The sequence below is a fragment of the Bos mutus genome, chromosome 14 (genome assembly GCF_027580195.1).
Source record: "Bos mutus isolate GX-2022 chromosome 14, NWIPB_WYAK_1.1, whole genome shotgun sequence".
NCBI classification, from domain to species: Eukaryota; Metazoa; Chordata; class Mammalia; order Artiodactyla; family Bovidae; genus Bos; species Bos mutus.
Window position 1 is genome coordinate 57299581 of NC_091630.1, and position 15116 is coordinate 57314696.

At 43.5% G+C, this 15116-nt stretch overlaps 1 protein-coding gene across 1 annotated transcript in view; it reads left to right on the forward strand.

Moving 5' to 3' along the window:
• Positions 1-1324: 1324 nt before the first annotated feature.
• NSMAF (neutral sphingomyelinase activation associated factor) overlaps positions 1325-15116 on the forward strand; it is a 66440-nt gene continuing 52648 nt past the window's right edge. The window contains 1 exon segment of the mRNA XM_070382371.1: positions 1325-1620. Coding sequence (XP_070238472.1) covers positions 1562-1620 — 59 coding nt within the window. The 5' untranslated portion in view covers positions 1325-1561.

Consider the following 15116-nt stretch of genomic DNA (forward strand, 5'->3'; position numbering starts at 1 on the left):
GTGAAGAAAGCTGAGCACTGAAGAATTGATGCTTTTGAACTGTGGTGGTGGAGAAGACTCTTGAGAGTCCCTTGGACTGCTAGGAGATCCAACCAGTCCATTCTGAAGGAGACCAGCCCTGGGATTTCTTTGGAAAGAATGATGCTAAAGCTGAAACTCCAGTACTTTGGCCACCTCATGTGAAGACTTGACTCATTGGAAAAGACTCTGATGCTGGGAGGGATTGGGGGCAGGAGGAGAAGGGGATGACAGAGGATGAGATGGCTGGATGACATCACTGACTTGATGGACATGAGTCTGAGTGAACTCCAGGAGTTGGTGATGGACAGGGAGGCCTGGCGTGCTGCGATTCATGGGGTCGCAAAGAGTCGGACACGACTGAGCGACTGATCTGATCTGATCTGATCTGAGAGTCTGTGGTTTTCTAGGCCAAGGCCTGGTGGAGAGGAAGGCTCAAAGTGGCAAGGCTGGAGTTCGCTCCGGCAGGGAATCTTTGTCACTCTCCATCAGCAGGGTCACATCAGTCGCTAATGTTTAACTGAATGAAGTAAACTTGCAAGCTGTTTTCTGGCCTTTTTTCCAGCCGAGGTGACTCTCTTCTGAACTCAGAGCATCTATTTCTAGACCAAGTGGGTTTCAGGGAAGAGTGTTCATAGGCAAAATGTGGGCTGTGGGAGGAAGGGTGTTTGCCTTTCTTCTCATTGTTTGGTGGTGAGGGAAGAGGGAAGTCCTGTGGGCAGCCAGAAGTTAGCATCGTCCCCCTGATCCGGGGGCCTTATCCGGGTAGCAGAGCTCAGCTGCACTGGCTTCATCCTGAGGAGGAGCTAGGACTCTGCTCTGCACCGTGTTGGACTGCTTTCCCTTCGTCTCTGCTTCCCTCTGCCCTGGTTAGTAACTGCATGAAGCTGCCCTTGGGAACTCAGGGAAGGCCTAGGAGACTAAAGCATTTTTCTTCAAACATAAACAGGGACCCAGAAAGGCTTTTGTAGCCAGGAGCCACCCTGCCCCCTCCCTCCAGGGTCCTGCTGGATTTCAGCTGCACGAATAGTTGGACATATCTGTGAATATACTAAAAACCACTGATTGGTACACTCTAAATGGCTGAATTGTTTCGCGTGTAAGTTGCATCTCAAACACAGCTGTTAGCAAAAAGAGAATCATGTGACTAGTTATTTCAATTAAAGACTCAAATGTTATTTAGAACCTCCGTGGCCCACACGCTGACTTAGTTCAGGGTGGGCTTCCGTCTTCATGAGGAAAAGCAGTGAAATGGAGCCGCGGGGCGGCGATTTGGGGCGGAGGGACGGACCCCAGGCCGGGCCCTGGGTCCTGGGCGCCTCGGGCGAGCGCCCGCCCCTCCTCCGACCTGAGTCACGGCCGAGGCCCCACGCGGCGGGGATGCGGCGCTGAGCGCGGGCTCGGGACGCCAGGCCGCAGGCGCGCTCTCCTCGTGGGGCCCGCAGGCCCGCTGTGCCCGGCCCGCCTCCCGGGCTCCCAACCTCTCGGCCGGCGGCGGCGGCCGCGGAACCCGAGCTGGAGCCGCGCGCCCCGCCCGCCCTCCATGGCGTTCACCCGGAAGAGGCAGCGCGAGCAGCAGCTGCAGCTCTACTCCAGGGAGAGGTGAGCGCCCGCCGGGGAGCGCAGAGGCCGGGCCGCCGCCGGGACCGCGGAGCAGGAGCGGGTGCCGGGCCGGGCCCATCCCGCGCCGGAACCCCAAGCCCGGGCGGCCACGCGGGTCCCGCCGCCGCGGCCCGGCTCACCCGGAAGGGGTCAGGGGTCGGAGGGTGGGTGGGAGCGGGGTGTAAGCGGGCTCGGCGGGCCCTCTTCCCCCGGTCCCGGGCATCGGATCTCCGCACTCGGTCCCGGGCTGTTCGCTCGGGCGACACCGCGCGGGTTGGCGACCACCCGCCCGCGGGGCAGACGCAGGTGCTCCCATCCCAAGTTCAGCCCCAAAGCATATGCCCGGGCCGCTCTCTGCCCTCCTGGGCCGGGAGAGAGCCTCAAAGAGCGGCCTTATTCAGAGAAAAGCCGGCGTCCAGCTCCCCCGCGCCCCAGACGTCCTCCGCCGAGCAGTGGACCTTCTTATGAGTGCTTGTGAAAGCGCATCCCGGGGGGATTCGGGGTCCCGCGGGCGGAGGCTGAAATGGTCTCAGAGCAGTTAGGATTCAGAGTTTCTGATCCTCGGTTTCTCCAAGGGAAGCCCTTTATAAGCTCACTTCTGCTGTAAGCCAGTTTCCAGTGTATTTCGTGTGACGGAAACAGCTTGCTGGTCCCAGGTGCCGACAGAAACTGGGAATGAATCGTTTTACACGTATTTTGGTCGTGGAGCCGTAAGTGCTGCCAGCTTGTCACGTTGTGTGATCAGTGGAGACCCACAAAACATTATACATGAAATACAAGTGCAGGCGTTAAGGGTTACCTGTTCTTGCAGCATCCATGCTTCTTTTTCTAGAGATTGACTGGACCCGGTGCAACCATTCATACCTCTTTCCAATTGCTAATTTCCACCCGCCTCTGCCTGGGTGTCCGGAGGCTGAAATTCTATTTTCCACTGTAGGGAAGAAGACATACCAAAAGCTGTATCTTGGATGGGGCTTCCAAGAACGATTTTGGTGGCATCATTAGGTTTTATCCACAGAAAGGCTTGTTTATTGAATAATAATAACTGGATCCTCAATAAAGGAACTCACTCTCATAAGAGGCTGTTCTGACTTCCCCTTTGAATGCTTGTTTCATGTGGCGACAGCTTGAATAGTTTCTTTGTTCAGTGCCAACCACATTAAGACTGGGTATTCTGTATTAAATAGATGAATGTTCAAATTTACATTGTAAGAACTTTGAAACACTTGAATTGCCATCGTGTTCTATGATCTAAGAGTCATTTGTAACAATTCCAGGGGCCTCTTTGATATACAGGGAAACCTGTTTTCTGCCAGTTACTTCCATGGCAGTAATTTGTGTTTAATTTGGTTAGCTGGTACAGCTCTGCAGTATCACACAAATCTTTAAAGTCTGCACTGGCATTTCTCTGTATAATCCGCTTTGTTGCTATCCATTGATCACGCAGCATGACAGGTTAGCTGCGCTCTCTGTAGCTCGAACAACCAAAATACTTATTATTCATTAGTCAGGAGGTGGCAACTGTTCTTGAGCATCGGTAATGTGAAAAAGTCAGTGCCACAGTTTTTTCACTTGCCTCTTACTTACCGACTACCTAAATTCTCTAGTGCTCTGCTCTGTGGCTTTGCAACCTTGGGTTGATGGGCACACTAACCAGGATGGTTTCTTAGAATAGCAGTTTGAAGGACAGGAATATCTCACAATCAAGCAGTCTCTTTCTAAATCTTGGAATTCTTTCTGAAAGACAAGAGTGTTTTAAACCAGCTTTATTGAACTACTGATTTACTTGTGGCTGCACAGATTTTCTTAGCTTATCTCTTTGTAGCAATAAACACCATTTAGCAAGATGATTGATAGAGGTCATTGACTTGGACACACCCAAGAGAACTGCTACTTTCCTTGGAGCTGTTTCAGAGATCACCCCTGAAAAGTCCTCACTCTTCAGAGCTGCGATTTCATGGGTCCCTCTGATGCTGCTTAAGAGAGTTTAGGTTGCTGCTATTCAGCTACTCAATAATGACCCGGAAAGGGGAAACTTGAAGTTAGCTTTTATTTCTCTTAGTATAAAGTTAATGCTGATACTTTTAGAGAAAGTGGTATTTCTACAAAAGTAGAAGCAGAGAGGCAGTTGGGAAATTCTTAGATTGGTGGCTTAGACCAATGTGATGGCAGAAGAAATGGAGAAAAGTGGATGGATTTTAGATGTTTTTAGGAGGGAGAATCGATAAGCCTTGTTGGGATGGACTGCATGTGAGAGGTAACAGAGGGAGAATTCTAGCTTAGAGTTGTCTGGTAAAATACAGGACGCCCAGTTAAATTCGAATTTCAGGTGAACAGTGAAAAATCTTCCAGTATGTCATGTGATATGTGGTACATACTTGTACGAAAAAATTTTTGTAACTTATCTGAAGTTCCAACTTAACTGTTGTCCTGTATTTTTACTTGCTAAACAGCAGTCCCACTCTCAGGTTTCCGGTTTAAACAGCGGTAGAGTGGTATCAATTATTGATGATGCTTTAAAGTAAAGCTTTGGGTAGTTTTCACTATTAGAAAACAAAGAGCTAATTGGCTATTCAAACTAAATACTCTGTTCTTCTGGTTAAGACTTAGATGGAAGAAACCATATTGATCTCACTGGTGTTCTGAAATGTCCTTTGCATGTGTTAATGAAGATAAATGTAAAAATCTAAAGACAGTTCACATGTCTTGGAATTGTTGGGAATGGTAGATGTGTATAGTGGGTTAACATACGAGGGAATTCTACAAACTACCACTATTTAGATATTTCTATTTCAGGATTTCAGTTCAGTTCAGTTGCTCAGTTGTGTCCGACTCTTTGCAATCCCATGAACCACAGCATGCCAGGCCTCCCTGTCCATCGCCAACTCCCAGAGTTCACTCAAACTCATGTCCATCCAGTTGGTCATGCCATCCAACCATCTCATCCTCTGTCGTCCCCTTCTCCTCCTGCCCTCAATCTTTCCCAGCATCAGGGTCTTTTCAAATGAGTCAGCTCTTCGCATCAGGTGGCCAAAGTATTGGAGTAGCAGTTTTAGCATCAGTCCTTCCAATGAACACCCAGGACTGATCTCCTTTAGGATGGAGTAAGCTAATTGTTACATATTTTTTATCTTCAGGTCTAGGAGTGGTGTGGTGGGACCACAGCTATTTTCTTTTAAGGTGATAGAGAAATTGAGACAGTTGAGGCTTGTCCCTACTGGGAGAGAGTCAGTTTTCTGTCTACAGTTTCAGAACAAATTACTTAGCTGTGGCTTGAAAGCTGTCCTTCCAGGCTAAAACATGACGATCATGAATACTATATTGGGCTCACAAATTACATTCATCATTTTACAGGCATATCTCAGATTTCAGCTTTGCTTCAAACATTCTATCTGTGCATAATTCTCTTGGTTATGCTGATGTTAAATTTCTTGCCTGATATAAAATCTGTTACTTAATATGTTTGTCAGTGTGTCTGTATTTGTTATACTAAAAATAATTGCTGAGAGGGAAAACTGATTTGTTATAGTCTGGTTTAATCATTCATTTTAAAGACTGTTCATCCTGTTCCTTTCATACCTCTGTGGAGTTTGCCAGGTGTCGAAAATAAACTCAGAATCAGCACTCAATTAGCCACCAGGAACACTGATGGGCTGAGAGAAATTGACATAACTATGATGTAAAGAAATAGGATTTATTTTTCTTACATAACCAAAAAACAGAGTAAAAATAAATGTTGCAAATTTTTTGGTTAACTTAAAATTTACATTGGCTTTACTGGAAATACCTGTCACCTTATTCCCTTCTTACTGTCTCAATTTAACTTCTTCCAAAGTGGCTACCATTTAAAAAGACACCAGAATCTACACACAAATGGATTTTGAGTGTGTTTGCTGTATGGTTTTTTAAATGATGTAAAATGGAAATGATCATTTAATGAATTCATTGCTTTTTTTCCCCTAAATACTGTTGTGGTATCATTTTTTACTCATCAGATATTTAACATTTCCAACTTCAGATTTTCCAACTTCATAAGATTTTTAAATTATCTTCTTTTAATTTGTTAATCTGTGCTCAGTGAATAAGGTCTGTATAATAGTTTGAAATTTTGTATTATAACAATATGTAGTCAGTTTTCACAAATATTCAATAGGATGTTGAAGATAGATTTATATTAATATTGTTACAATATCCTGTGTATGTATTAACATTAAGCTTATTAATTGTTTAGATCTTTTATTTCCTTAATGAATTATTTTTCTGATTGAGAGAGGGTTCATGATGCTAAGTTCATTTTGTATTTCTATCAACTTCACTGTAACTATTTTCAGGGTATGTTATTAAGTCTACTTAACCTTAGAATTGATGTCTTAGCAAATTAAGTTTTTCATCAACATACAATGAACTCCATCTAGTAATAATTTTTTTCTATTTTGTCTGCTATTAATATAGCTATATTTTCTTTGGGTTGTTTGCATTATATATGTTTTCATTCTTTTACTTTCATCTTTTCTTATCCTTAGATTTTAAGCTTATTTCTTGTAGTTTGTAGTTGAACTTTTTATTCTTTCTGATATTTCTTCACAGATTGGCCCACTTATATTTGTTAATATTGCAGATATATTTGGAATCATTTTTACTTTTTTATCTTATTTTTTCCTTTTCTTGGATTAACTAGCAAGATCCCTTTGTTCCCTTTCATTTTTCCTGAAGAATGTGGAAGTTATATATTCTGTTTCTGGTTTTTCTAGTGCTTTTCCTTGAAATTTTAACATTTATGTTTAACTTAAGGTCTGCCAAAGCCTTTGACTGTGTGGATCACAATAAACTGTGGAAAATTCTGAAAGAGATGGGAATACCAGACCACCTGACCTGCCTCTTGAGAAATCTGTATGCAGGTCGGGAAGCAACAGTGAGAACTGGACATGGAACAACAGACTGGTTCCAAATAGGAAAAGGAATACGTCAAGGCTGTATATCGTCACCCTGCTTATTTAACTTACATGCAGAGTACATCATGAGAAACGCTGGGCTGGAAGAAGCACAAGCTGGAATCAAGATTTCTGGGAGAAATATCAATAACCTCAGATATGCAGATAACACCACCCTTATGGCAGAAAGTAAAGAGGAACTAAAAAGCCTCTTGATGAAAGTGAAAGAGGAGAGTGAAAAAGCTGGCTTAAAGCTCAACATTCAGAAAACTAAGGTCACTGAGCGACTGAACTGAACTAAGGTCTGAGGCCAATCATTCTCTTTACTCTCCTTCCTAACAATATAAGGACCTTGGGACACTTAGCTCCTTTTGTCCCATTTTAAATTATAGTCTGCTATTGTCCAGTATTTGCAATCTATATTTTAATCAGACAGTATCATTGTCTCATTAATACATGTATAGTTTACATGCATATCTTTCATTGTCTTGGCATTCCTTCTTGCATGTGTCTTCCCTACAGAATTTTCTCTCTCCTGAAGAATGTCCTTGAGGAGTTCCCCTGATGATGGGGGTCTGATGATAGTAAAGTATGTTTGTTTTTGTCTGCCTGAACATGTCCCTATATGGCCCTTGTTTTGAAAATCAATTTTGCTGGTTGTTTAATTCTCTCAGCATTTTGAAGATCCTGTAATATGCATGCGACTTGTTGGAGCAACATTGGATGGGGGAGAGAAGACCCAACAAAGTACAGATAGATCAGTAACCTGTGTGCCCTGCCCTCTGGGTGTGGCTCTTAGCCCCCAGCAGGGTCAGGCTTCACACTTCAGGAGGAGCCTGGGCCCCGTGGGGTGACTGAGGGCCAGGATACAGAGGGGTTGTTATGCTGTGATGGAGCCTTGCTCTCCAGGTCCCATGCAACTTTAGTGCCATGGGTTGGCCTGGCCCCTCCCCTGGCTTGCTCAGGGGCTGTCTCAGCCTGGAACTTGAGTCTGCATGACACAGTGGATGAGGGCAGGGTCTGTGTATCTGTAAACATGGTTAGGGGCTTGCCAGCACTTTCTCTGGCATGATTAAGACACTGGGGTCCAAGCCTTGTTGACCCAGACTGTTGCCATAACACAAGACTGAACAGGTTTCCATGGAGCTTTGTAGGGGGCCACCTTCTATTTGGGGAGATTAGCCTGCAACACACCCCTGTTGTTCAAGTCTCATTGTTAGGAATCTGCCCTTTCTCTGGCTGCTTGTAAGGTCTTTTCTTTGTACTGTTTTGCTGTTTGTCTGCATAGACGCTTCCTTCGGTTCATCTCTGCTAGTTGGGGCTCCTCAAGCTGAAATAGTTTTGGAAAATTTGTAGCTAGATCTTCAGCTCAGGAAATATTGCTTCTTGTCACTCCTTAAGCCCCTGATCTCTCATAACAACTGTTTCATATGTATCTTGATTTTTCTGTGTTGCATGTAGTTTATTTAAATCCATCTTACCACTTACTTTTTCACTAGTTGCCTAATTTGCACTAAGGTTTTAATTTCACTTTTTTTTTTTTTTTCCTGTTTTTGGCTTCCCTGTGTGGCTTATGGGATCTTAGTTCCCCAACCAGTGGTTGAACTCAGGCCCTTCCTTGGCAGTAAAAGTGCCGAGTCCTAACCACTGGACACCCAAGGAATTAACTAATTTCACTTACTATATTTTTAAATTCCTAATTTCATTTGGTTCACTTACAGCTGCCTTGATCATTTTTTTATAAAAGTCTGATCTTTTGTGTTTTTGATGTCCTATTTTCTTTAATTCTTGTAATGATCAGGCTTCCCCTGGTGGCTCAGATGGTAAAGTGACGTGAAGTCGCTCAGTCGTATCCGACTCTCTGCGACCCCATGGACTGTAGCCTACCGGGCTCCTTGGTCCATAGGATTTTCCAGGCAAGAGTACTGGAGTGGGTTCCCATTTCCTTCTCCAGGGGATCTTCCCCACCCAGGGATCTAACCCGGATCTCCTGCATTGTAGGCAGACGCTTTACCGTCTGAGCTACCAGGGAAGCCCGTCAGATGGTAAAGAATCTGCCTATAATGCAGGAGACCCAGGTTCAATCCCTGGCTTGGAAAGTTCCTCTGGAGAAGGAAATGGCAACCCACTCCAGTATTCTTGCCTAGGAAACTCCATGAAGAGAGGAGCCTGGTGGGCTACAGTTTGTGGGGTTGCAGAGTCAGACACGACTGAGAAACTAAGCACTATTCTTGTAATGAACAGATGCAGAAAATAAATTAACTGTAGACTTTACAGGTTTGACTAGTGGTCTGCTGCTTGTACTGACCTTCATTTAGTCATTTTACTTCTTCATTTGTTTAATGGTTTTCAATGGTGGCCTCTTTGAATTTATTCTTGGAGATCTCGGTTTAATGAGTGTTTTTCCAGAAAGTGTTTGCATGTGTATGTGCCTGGGATTGGGGGAGACAGAACTGGTCTTGTTTGCTCTGAGTGTTACTGGGCTAAGTAGGTAGTGTGAATTCTAACCCTAATACGTGTTAAGGCAGGCTTGTAGTCTCAGGCTGTAAAGGAGACTTACTATGTCCCCTGCCTGGGGCCAAGGTCCTGCAGTATCCCTCTGGGAAGATACGGTGGGTGGTTTTTTATTTTCACCCTCAGTTCAGTCGCTCAGTCGTGTCCAACTCTTTGCGACCCCATGAACTGCAGCACGCCAGGCTTCCCTGTCCAGGCTCCCCACTATCTCCAGATCTTGTTCAAACTCATGTCCATCAAGTCGGTGATGCCATCCAACCATCTCATCCTCTCTCATCCCCTTCTCCTCCTGCCTTCAATCTTTCCCAGCATCAGGGTCTTTTCAAATGAGTCAGTTCTTCGCATCAGATGGACAAAGTATTGGAGTTTCAGCTTCAGTATCAATCCTTCCAATGAATATGAATAGGGTTGCCTGGTTTGCTCTCCTTGCAGTCTAAGGGACTCTCAACAGCCTTCTCCAAAATAACAGTTCAAAAGCATCAATTCTTCAGCGCTCAAGTTTCTTTATGATCCAACTCTCACATCCATACATGACCACTGGAAAAACCATAGCCTTGACTAGATGGACCTTTGTTGGCCAAGTAATGTCTCTGCTTTTTAATATGCTGTCTAGGTTGGTCATTGGAGAAGGCGATGGCACCCCACTCCAGTACTCTTGCCTGGAAAATCCCATGGATGGAGGAGCCTGGTAGGCTACAGTCCATGGGGTTGCTAAGAGTCGGACACGACTGAGCGACTTCACTTTCACTTTTCACTTTCATGCATTGGAGAAGGAAATGGCATCCCACTCCAGTATTCTTGCCTGGAGAATTCCAGGGACGGGGAGCCTGGTGGGCTGCTGTCTATGGGGTTGCACAGAGTCGGACACGACTGAAGTGACTTAGCAGCAGCAGCAGCAGGTTGGTCATAGCTGTTCTTCCAGGGGGTAAGCGTCTTTTAATTTCATGGCTGCAATCACCATCTGCAGTGATTTTGGAGCCCCCCAAAAATAAAGTCTCTCACTGTTTTCATGGCAAATAGATAGGGAAACAATTGAGTGATGGGACCGGATGCCATGATCTTAATTTTTTGAATGTTGAGTTTTAAGCCAGCTTTTTCACTCTCTTTCACTTTCATCAAGAGACGTTTTAGTTCTTCATTTCTTCCATAAGGGTGGCATCATCTGTGTATCTGAGGTTATTGATATTTCTTCTGGCAGTCTTGATTCCAGCTTGTGTTCCGTCGAGCACGGCATTTTGCATGATATACTCTGCATATAAGTTAAATAAGCAGGGTGACAATATACAGCCTTGACGTACTCCTTTCCCAATTTGGAACCAGTCTGTTGTTCCGTGTCTGGTTCTAACTGTTGCTTCTTGACCTGCATACAGATTTCTCAGGAGGCAGGTAAGGTGGTCTAGTATTCCCATTTCTTGAAGAATTTTCCATAGCTGGTTGTGATCTACACAGTCAAAGGCTTTCACGTAATCAATAAAACAGATGTTTTTCTGGTATTCTCTTGCTTTTTCTGTGATCTAACGGAAGTTCACCCCTAGAGGCTGTTACTTTAGGGACCCTAGCTTTTTCTGCTCCTTCCCTCTCCCCATCTCAGTTCCCTCCTGAATTCAGGCTCTGCTGCTCAGACAGTTGGGAAAAGCCTCCTCCAGTGCCTTGCTGACTTCTTGGTTTCTCTCTTCCAAGACCTTCCCTTACTTTTCCATCACCTCAGCCAAGCATGTGAAGTTTTCAGTAATCCAGCAGTTTTAGAGGCTCTGTATTGAGATTGTTTCTTTGAAAATTTAATCTGCCATGATGCCCAAAATGGAATTCCTGCTGATTCTTTAAACTCAAGTTTATTTAATTAATCTATAAACCCACTGGTACTTCCCTGGTGGCTCAGACACTGGTTAAGAAAGGACTTTTGAGGTCATCTAAGCTGTGGCTCCCTACCCCTCACTTTATAGTTGGAGGCCTGAGAAAGCAAAGTGGTTTGACCAAGAGTCCAGTAGCCAAGACATGGCTGTGCTGAGCCTAAAACAAATGTCCTCTGATCCAGCCCGGCCCCCTTTCCACTGCAGCATGCTGCTCCTGTTTTACATCCTGGGTCAGTGCTTGTTTTTATCGTATCTTTGACATTTAGAACAATTCAAGAATGCTCCAAGCCTGGTTCATGGAGACTTAGTACCTTGTTACACTAAGTGTGGTCTTTGGCTATCCCATCAGCTCTGTCTGGGAGCCTATTAGCAAATGCAGAATCTCAGGCTCCTATCAGATCTTCTGCATCAGAATCTGCATGTTAACAAGATCCCCGGGTAATTAAAGCATGAGAAGCCCTGCTGGAGATAACAGTAATCAAGCATTCATCTGGATTTCCTGTTGTTTGTTCCTTCAAACTGTCTCTACCTTTATCTTCTCGATGGTGTAGAGAACCCTCCTGGAAGCTTGCTCCCAGGGCTGTGACTCTTGGTGAAGAAACTGAAAGACCTTGAGAAACACAGGTTTAGTGCTCATTCTAGATTAGACAGATTATTTATAAACCGAAGAGGAAGTTGTCACCCATCTGCAGCATAAACTCCCTGTGAAGTCATCTAATGCTAATCTAATCTCTTTTGACAGGGTTCTGACTGGTGGGTTGGGAAAATGGAGTAGATTCGGTTCAGCTGAATTTTGGCAGAGAGTAAGCTTTCGTTTTGTGTTAATAGCAGAATTGGGAAAGGAGAAATTGACGTTCATAGAGTTAGGTGGAGTAAGATTCATTTTTTCAGAGGTTGCTGTCAAATGTACATTATTGGGGGCACATTTCTAACAGTGGGTCACAGAACTGTGTTCTCATCCTTGTCCGTTCAACGTTTTCTTCATTTCATTCCTTTCATTTATTTCATTCCCTGCAGTGGAATCACAGAGCCCTAACCACTGGATCACCAGGGAGTTCCCCTTAATTTCATATTTTGTTTCAGAGGCCATTTTAAGACGTGCTCAAGTTAGTTAAACCAGCTCTCCAGGTAGGTAGTGGAGTCCCTACAGTCTGGCTAAATCCAAGGATCGTGTTGAGGTATTCAGAGTAAAGATGGAAATAGAGGACAGCCGGCTGTGAACACACTCCTGACGTGAGCTGGCACATTTTCCCTTCTCTCAATCTCCTCAGCATCTCCAGCCTAGAAAATCGACTGACTGGCAAAATCTTTGGGCTCCATTCTAAACACTGTTTGTCAGTGGAGTGTTGAACAATCATTGAGCAGCTGTGAATGCAGCCTAGCTCTGAGGGCTGCCCACAGTGAACTTGTTTACATTGTTGGTTAAGTGTTGAGCAGGATGCTTTATGAGGATGGGCCAGAATCTTTCTCAGGAAAGTTCAGTTGCCGAATGAGTCAATTTATCTACAGAAAATGCCACTACAGCTCTGTAAACATGGATTGAACTAAGGAATACCCAGGAGCAGGACCCAGGGTCTCCTAAAGAAAGAATTTATAGTCTGTTATACTGATATAACACTATGGCTGAGATCATAAAATTATAAAAGGGTTTTTAGGTTCTCTTAAAGCATGGAAACTTTTACTCCATGGAATGCAGTTTGAAAATCATTGTTCAAAAACACAGTGTAAATTTATGGTAATAATTTTTACATACAAAAATTCTCAAGCAGGTATAATTGAACATTTCAGTACAAAGGAAATAACTCTGAAAGGTTTCTTAATCCTTTAATTTTGAATAATGCGATTGAGTTATATTCCTTCATTATGTGTTTTACATTTCTTACAAAATAGGCATATTGGTACATTAAGGAGGATATAAATTATTCACCAAAATAATGCCTTTAGTTCTATAGTACCTGATGTGATTATTTTGGCCAAAAAACCCACATACTTCAACAAAATAAAAAAAAAATTTAAAAACCCTTTTATAAAAAAAAGCACCTAAGATTTACTATTTTTTTACTTAAGTATTTACAGTTTTAAGTCACAGTATAGTAGTATTAAGTATGTTCACGTGTTGGGTGGCAAATCTCTAGAACTTTCAGTTCAGTTCAGTCACTCAGTCGTGTCTGACTCTTTGCAACCCCATGAATCGCAGCACGCCAGGCCTCCCTGTCCATCACCAACTCCCGGAGTTCACCCAAACTCATATCTAGAACTTTCAAATCTTGCAAAACCGAAGCTCTGTCCTTCCCCCAGCTCCTGGCAACCATTTTGTTTTCTCTTAGTAGGAGTTTGACTGCTCTTAGATACTTAGATAAGTGGAACAATGTGGTATTTGTCTTTTTGGGACTGATCTATTTCACCTGCAGCAGTGCCTTCAGGGTTCCTGCATGTTGTAGCATGTGACAAGACTTCCTTCTTTTTTTTTAAGGCTGAAAAATATTTTACTGTATGTATATGCCTCATTTTCTTTATCCACCCATCCATCAACAGATACTTAGATTGCTTCTATCTCTTGGCTGTTGTGAATAACGCTGCAGTGAACATGGGTATGCAAATATCTCTGATACGTTTTCAGTGCTTTTGGATATATATTCAGAAGTGTGACTGTTGGGTCATAGGGTAGTTCTGTTTTTATTTTTTAAATGTTATTGGAATATAGTTGATTTACAGTGTTGTATTAGTTTCAAGTGTACAGCTTAGTGCTTCAATTATGCATAAAGATATATTCCTTCTTTTTCAGATTCTTTTCCCATAGAGGTTACTGTGTAGAGTTCTCAGGCCCTTGTTGGTTATCTGTTTTCTATATAGTCGTGTGTATGTTAATCCCAAGCTCCTGATTTATGCCTCCCACCCAGCCTTTCCCCTTTGGTTACCATAAGCTTGTTTTCAAAATCTGAGTGTCTGTTCCTACTTTGTAAATAAGTTTATTCATATCATTTTTAAAAATTAAATTCCACATATGATTCATCTATGATATTTGTCTATCTCTTTATGACTTTCTTTGTATGATAATCTCTAGGTCTGTCCATGTTGCTGCGAATGGCACTTCATTCTTTTTTATGGCTGATTTATTTTCCACTGTATATATGTACCATATCTTCTTTATCCATTCTTCTTGTTGATGGATGTTCAGGTTGCTTCTATGTCTTGGCTGTTGTGAATAGTGCTGTGATGAACATTTGTGTGTATGTATCTTTTCAAATTATATTTCCAGGCGTGGGATTGCTGGGTCTTATGGATCACAATAAACTGGAAAATTCTTCAAGAGATGGGAATACCAGACCACCTGACCTGCCTCTTGAGAAATCTGTATGCAGGTCAGGAAGCAACAGTGAGAACTGGACATGGAACAACAGACTGGTTCCAAATAGGAAAAGGAGTATGTCAAGGCTGTATATTGTCACCTTGCTTATTTAACTTATATACAGAGTACATCATGAGAAATGCTGGACTGGAAGAAACACAAGCTGGAATCAAGATTGCTGGGAGAAATATCAATAACCTCAGATATGCAGATGAAACCACCCTTATGGCAGAAAGTGAAGAGGAACTGAAAAGCCTCTTGATGAAAGTGAAAGTGGAGAATGAAAAAGCTGGCTTAAGGCTCAACATTCAGAAAACGAAGATCATGGCATCCAGTCCCATCACTTCATGGGGAATAGATGGAAAAACAGTGGAAACAGTGTCAGACTTTATTTTTTTGGGCTCCAAAATCACTGCAGATGGTGACTGCAGCCATGAAATTAAAAGACGCTTACTCCTTGGAAGGAAAGTTATGACCAACCTAGATAGCATATTCAAAAGCAGAGACATTACTTTGCCAACAAAGGTCCGTCTGGTCAAGGCTGTGGTTTTTCCTGTGGTCATGTATGGATGTGAGAGTTGTACTGTGAAGAAGGCTGAGTGCCGAAGAAATGATGCTTTTGAACTGTGGTGTTGGTTCTCTTAAGCGTCCCTTGGACTGCAAGGAGATCCAACCAGTCCATTCTGAAGGAGACCAGCCCTGGGATTTCTTTGGAAGGAATGATGCTAAAGCTGAAACTCCAGTACTTTGGCCACCTCATGCGAAGACTTGACTCATTGGAAAAGACTCTGATGCTGGGAGGGATTGGGGGCAGGAGGAGAAGGGGATGACAGAGGATGAGATGGCTGT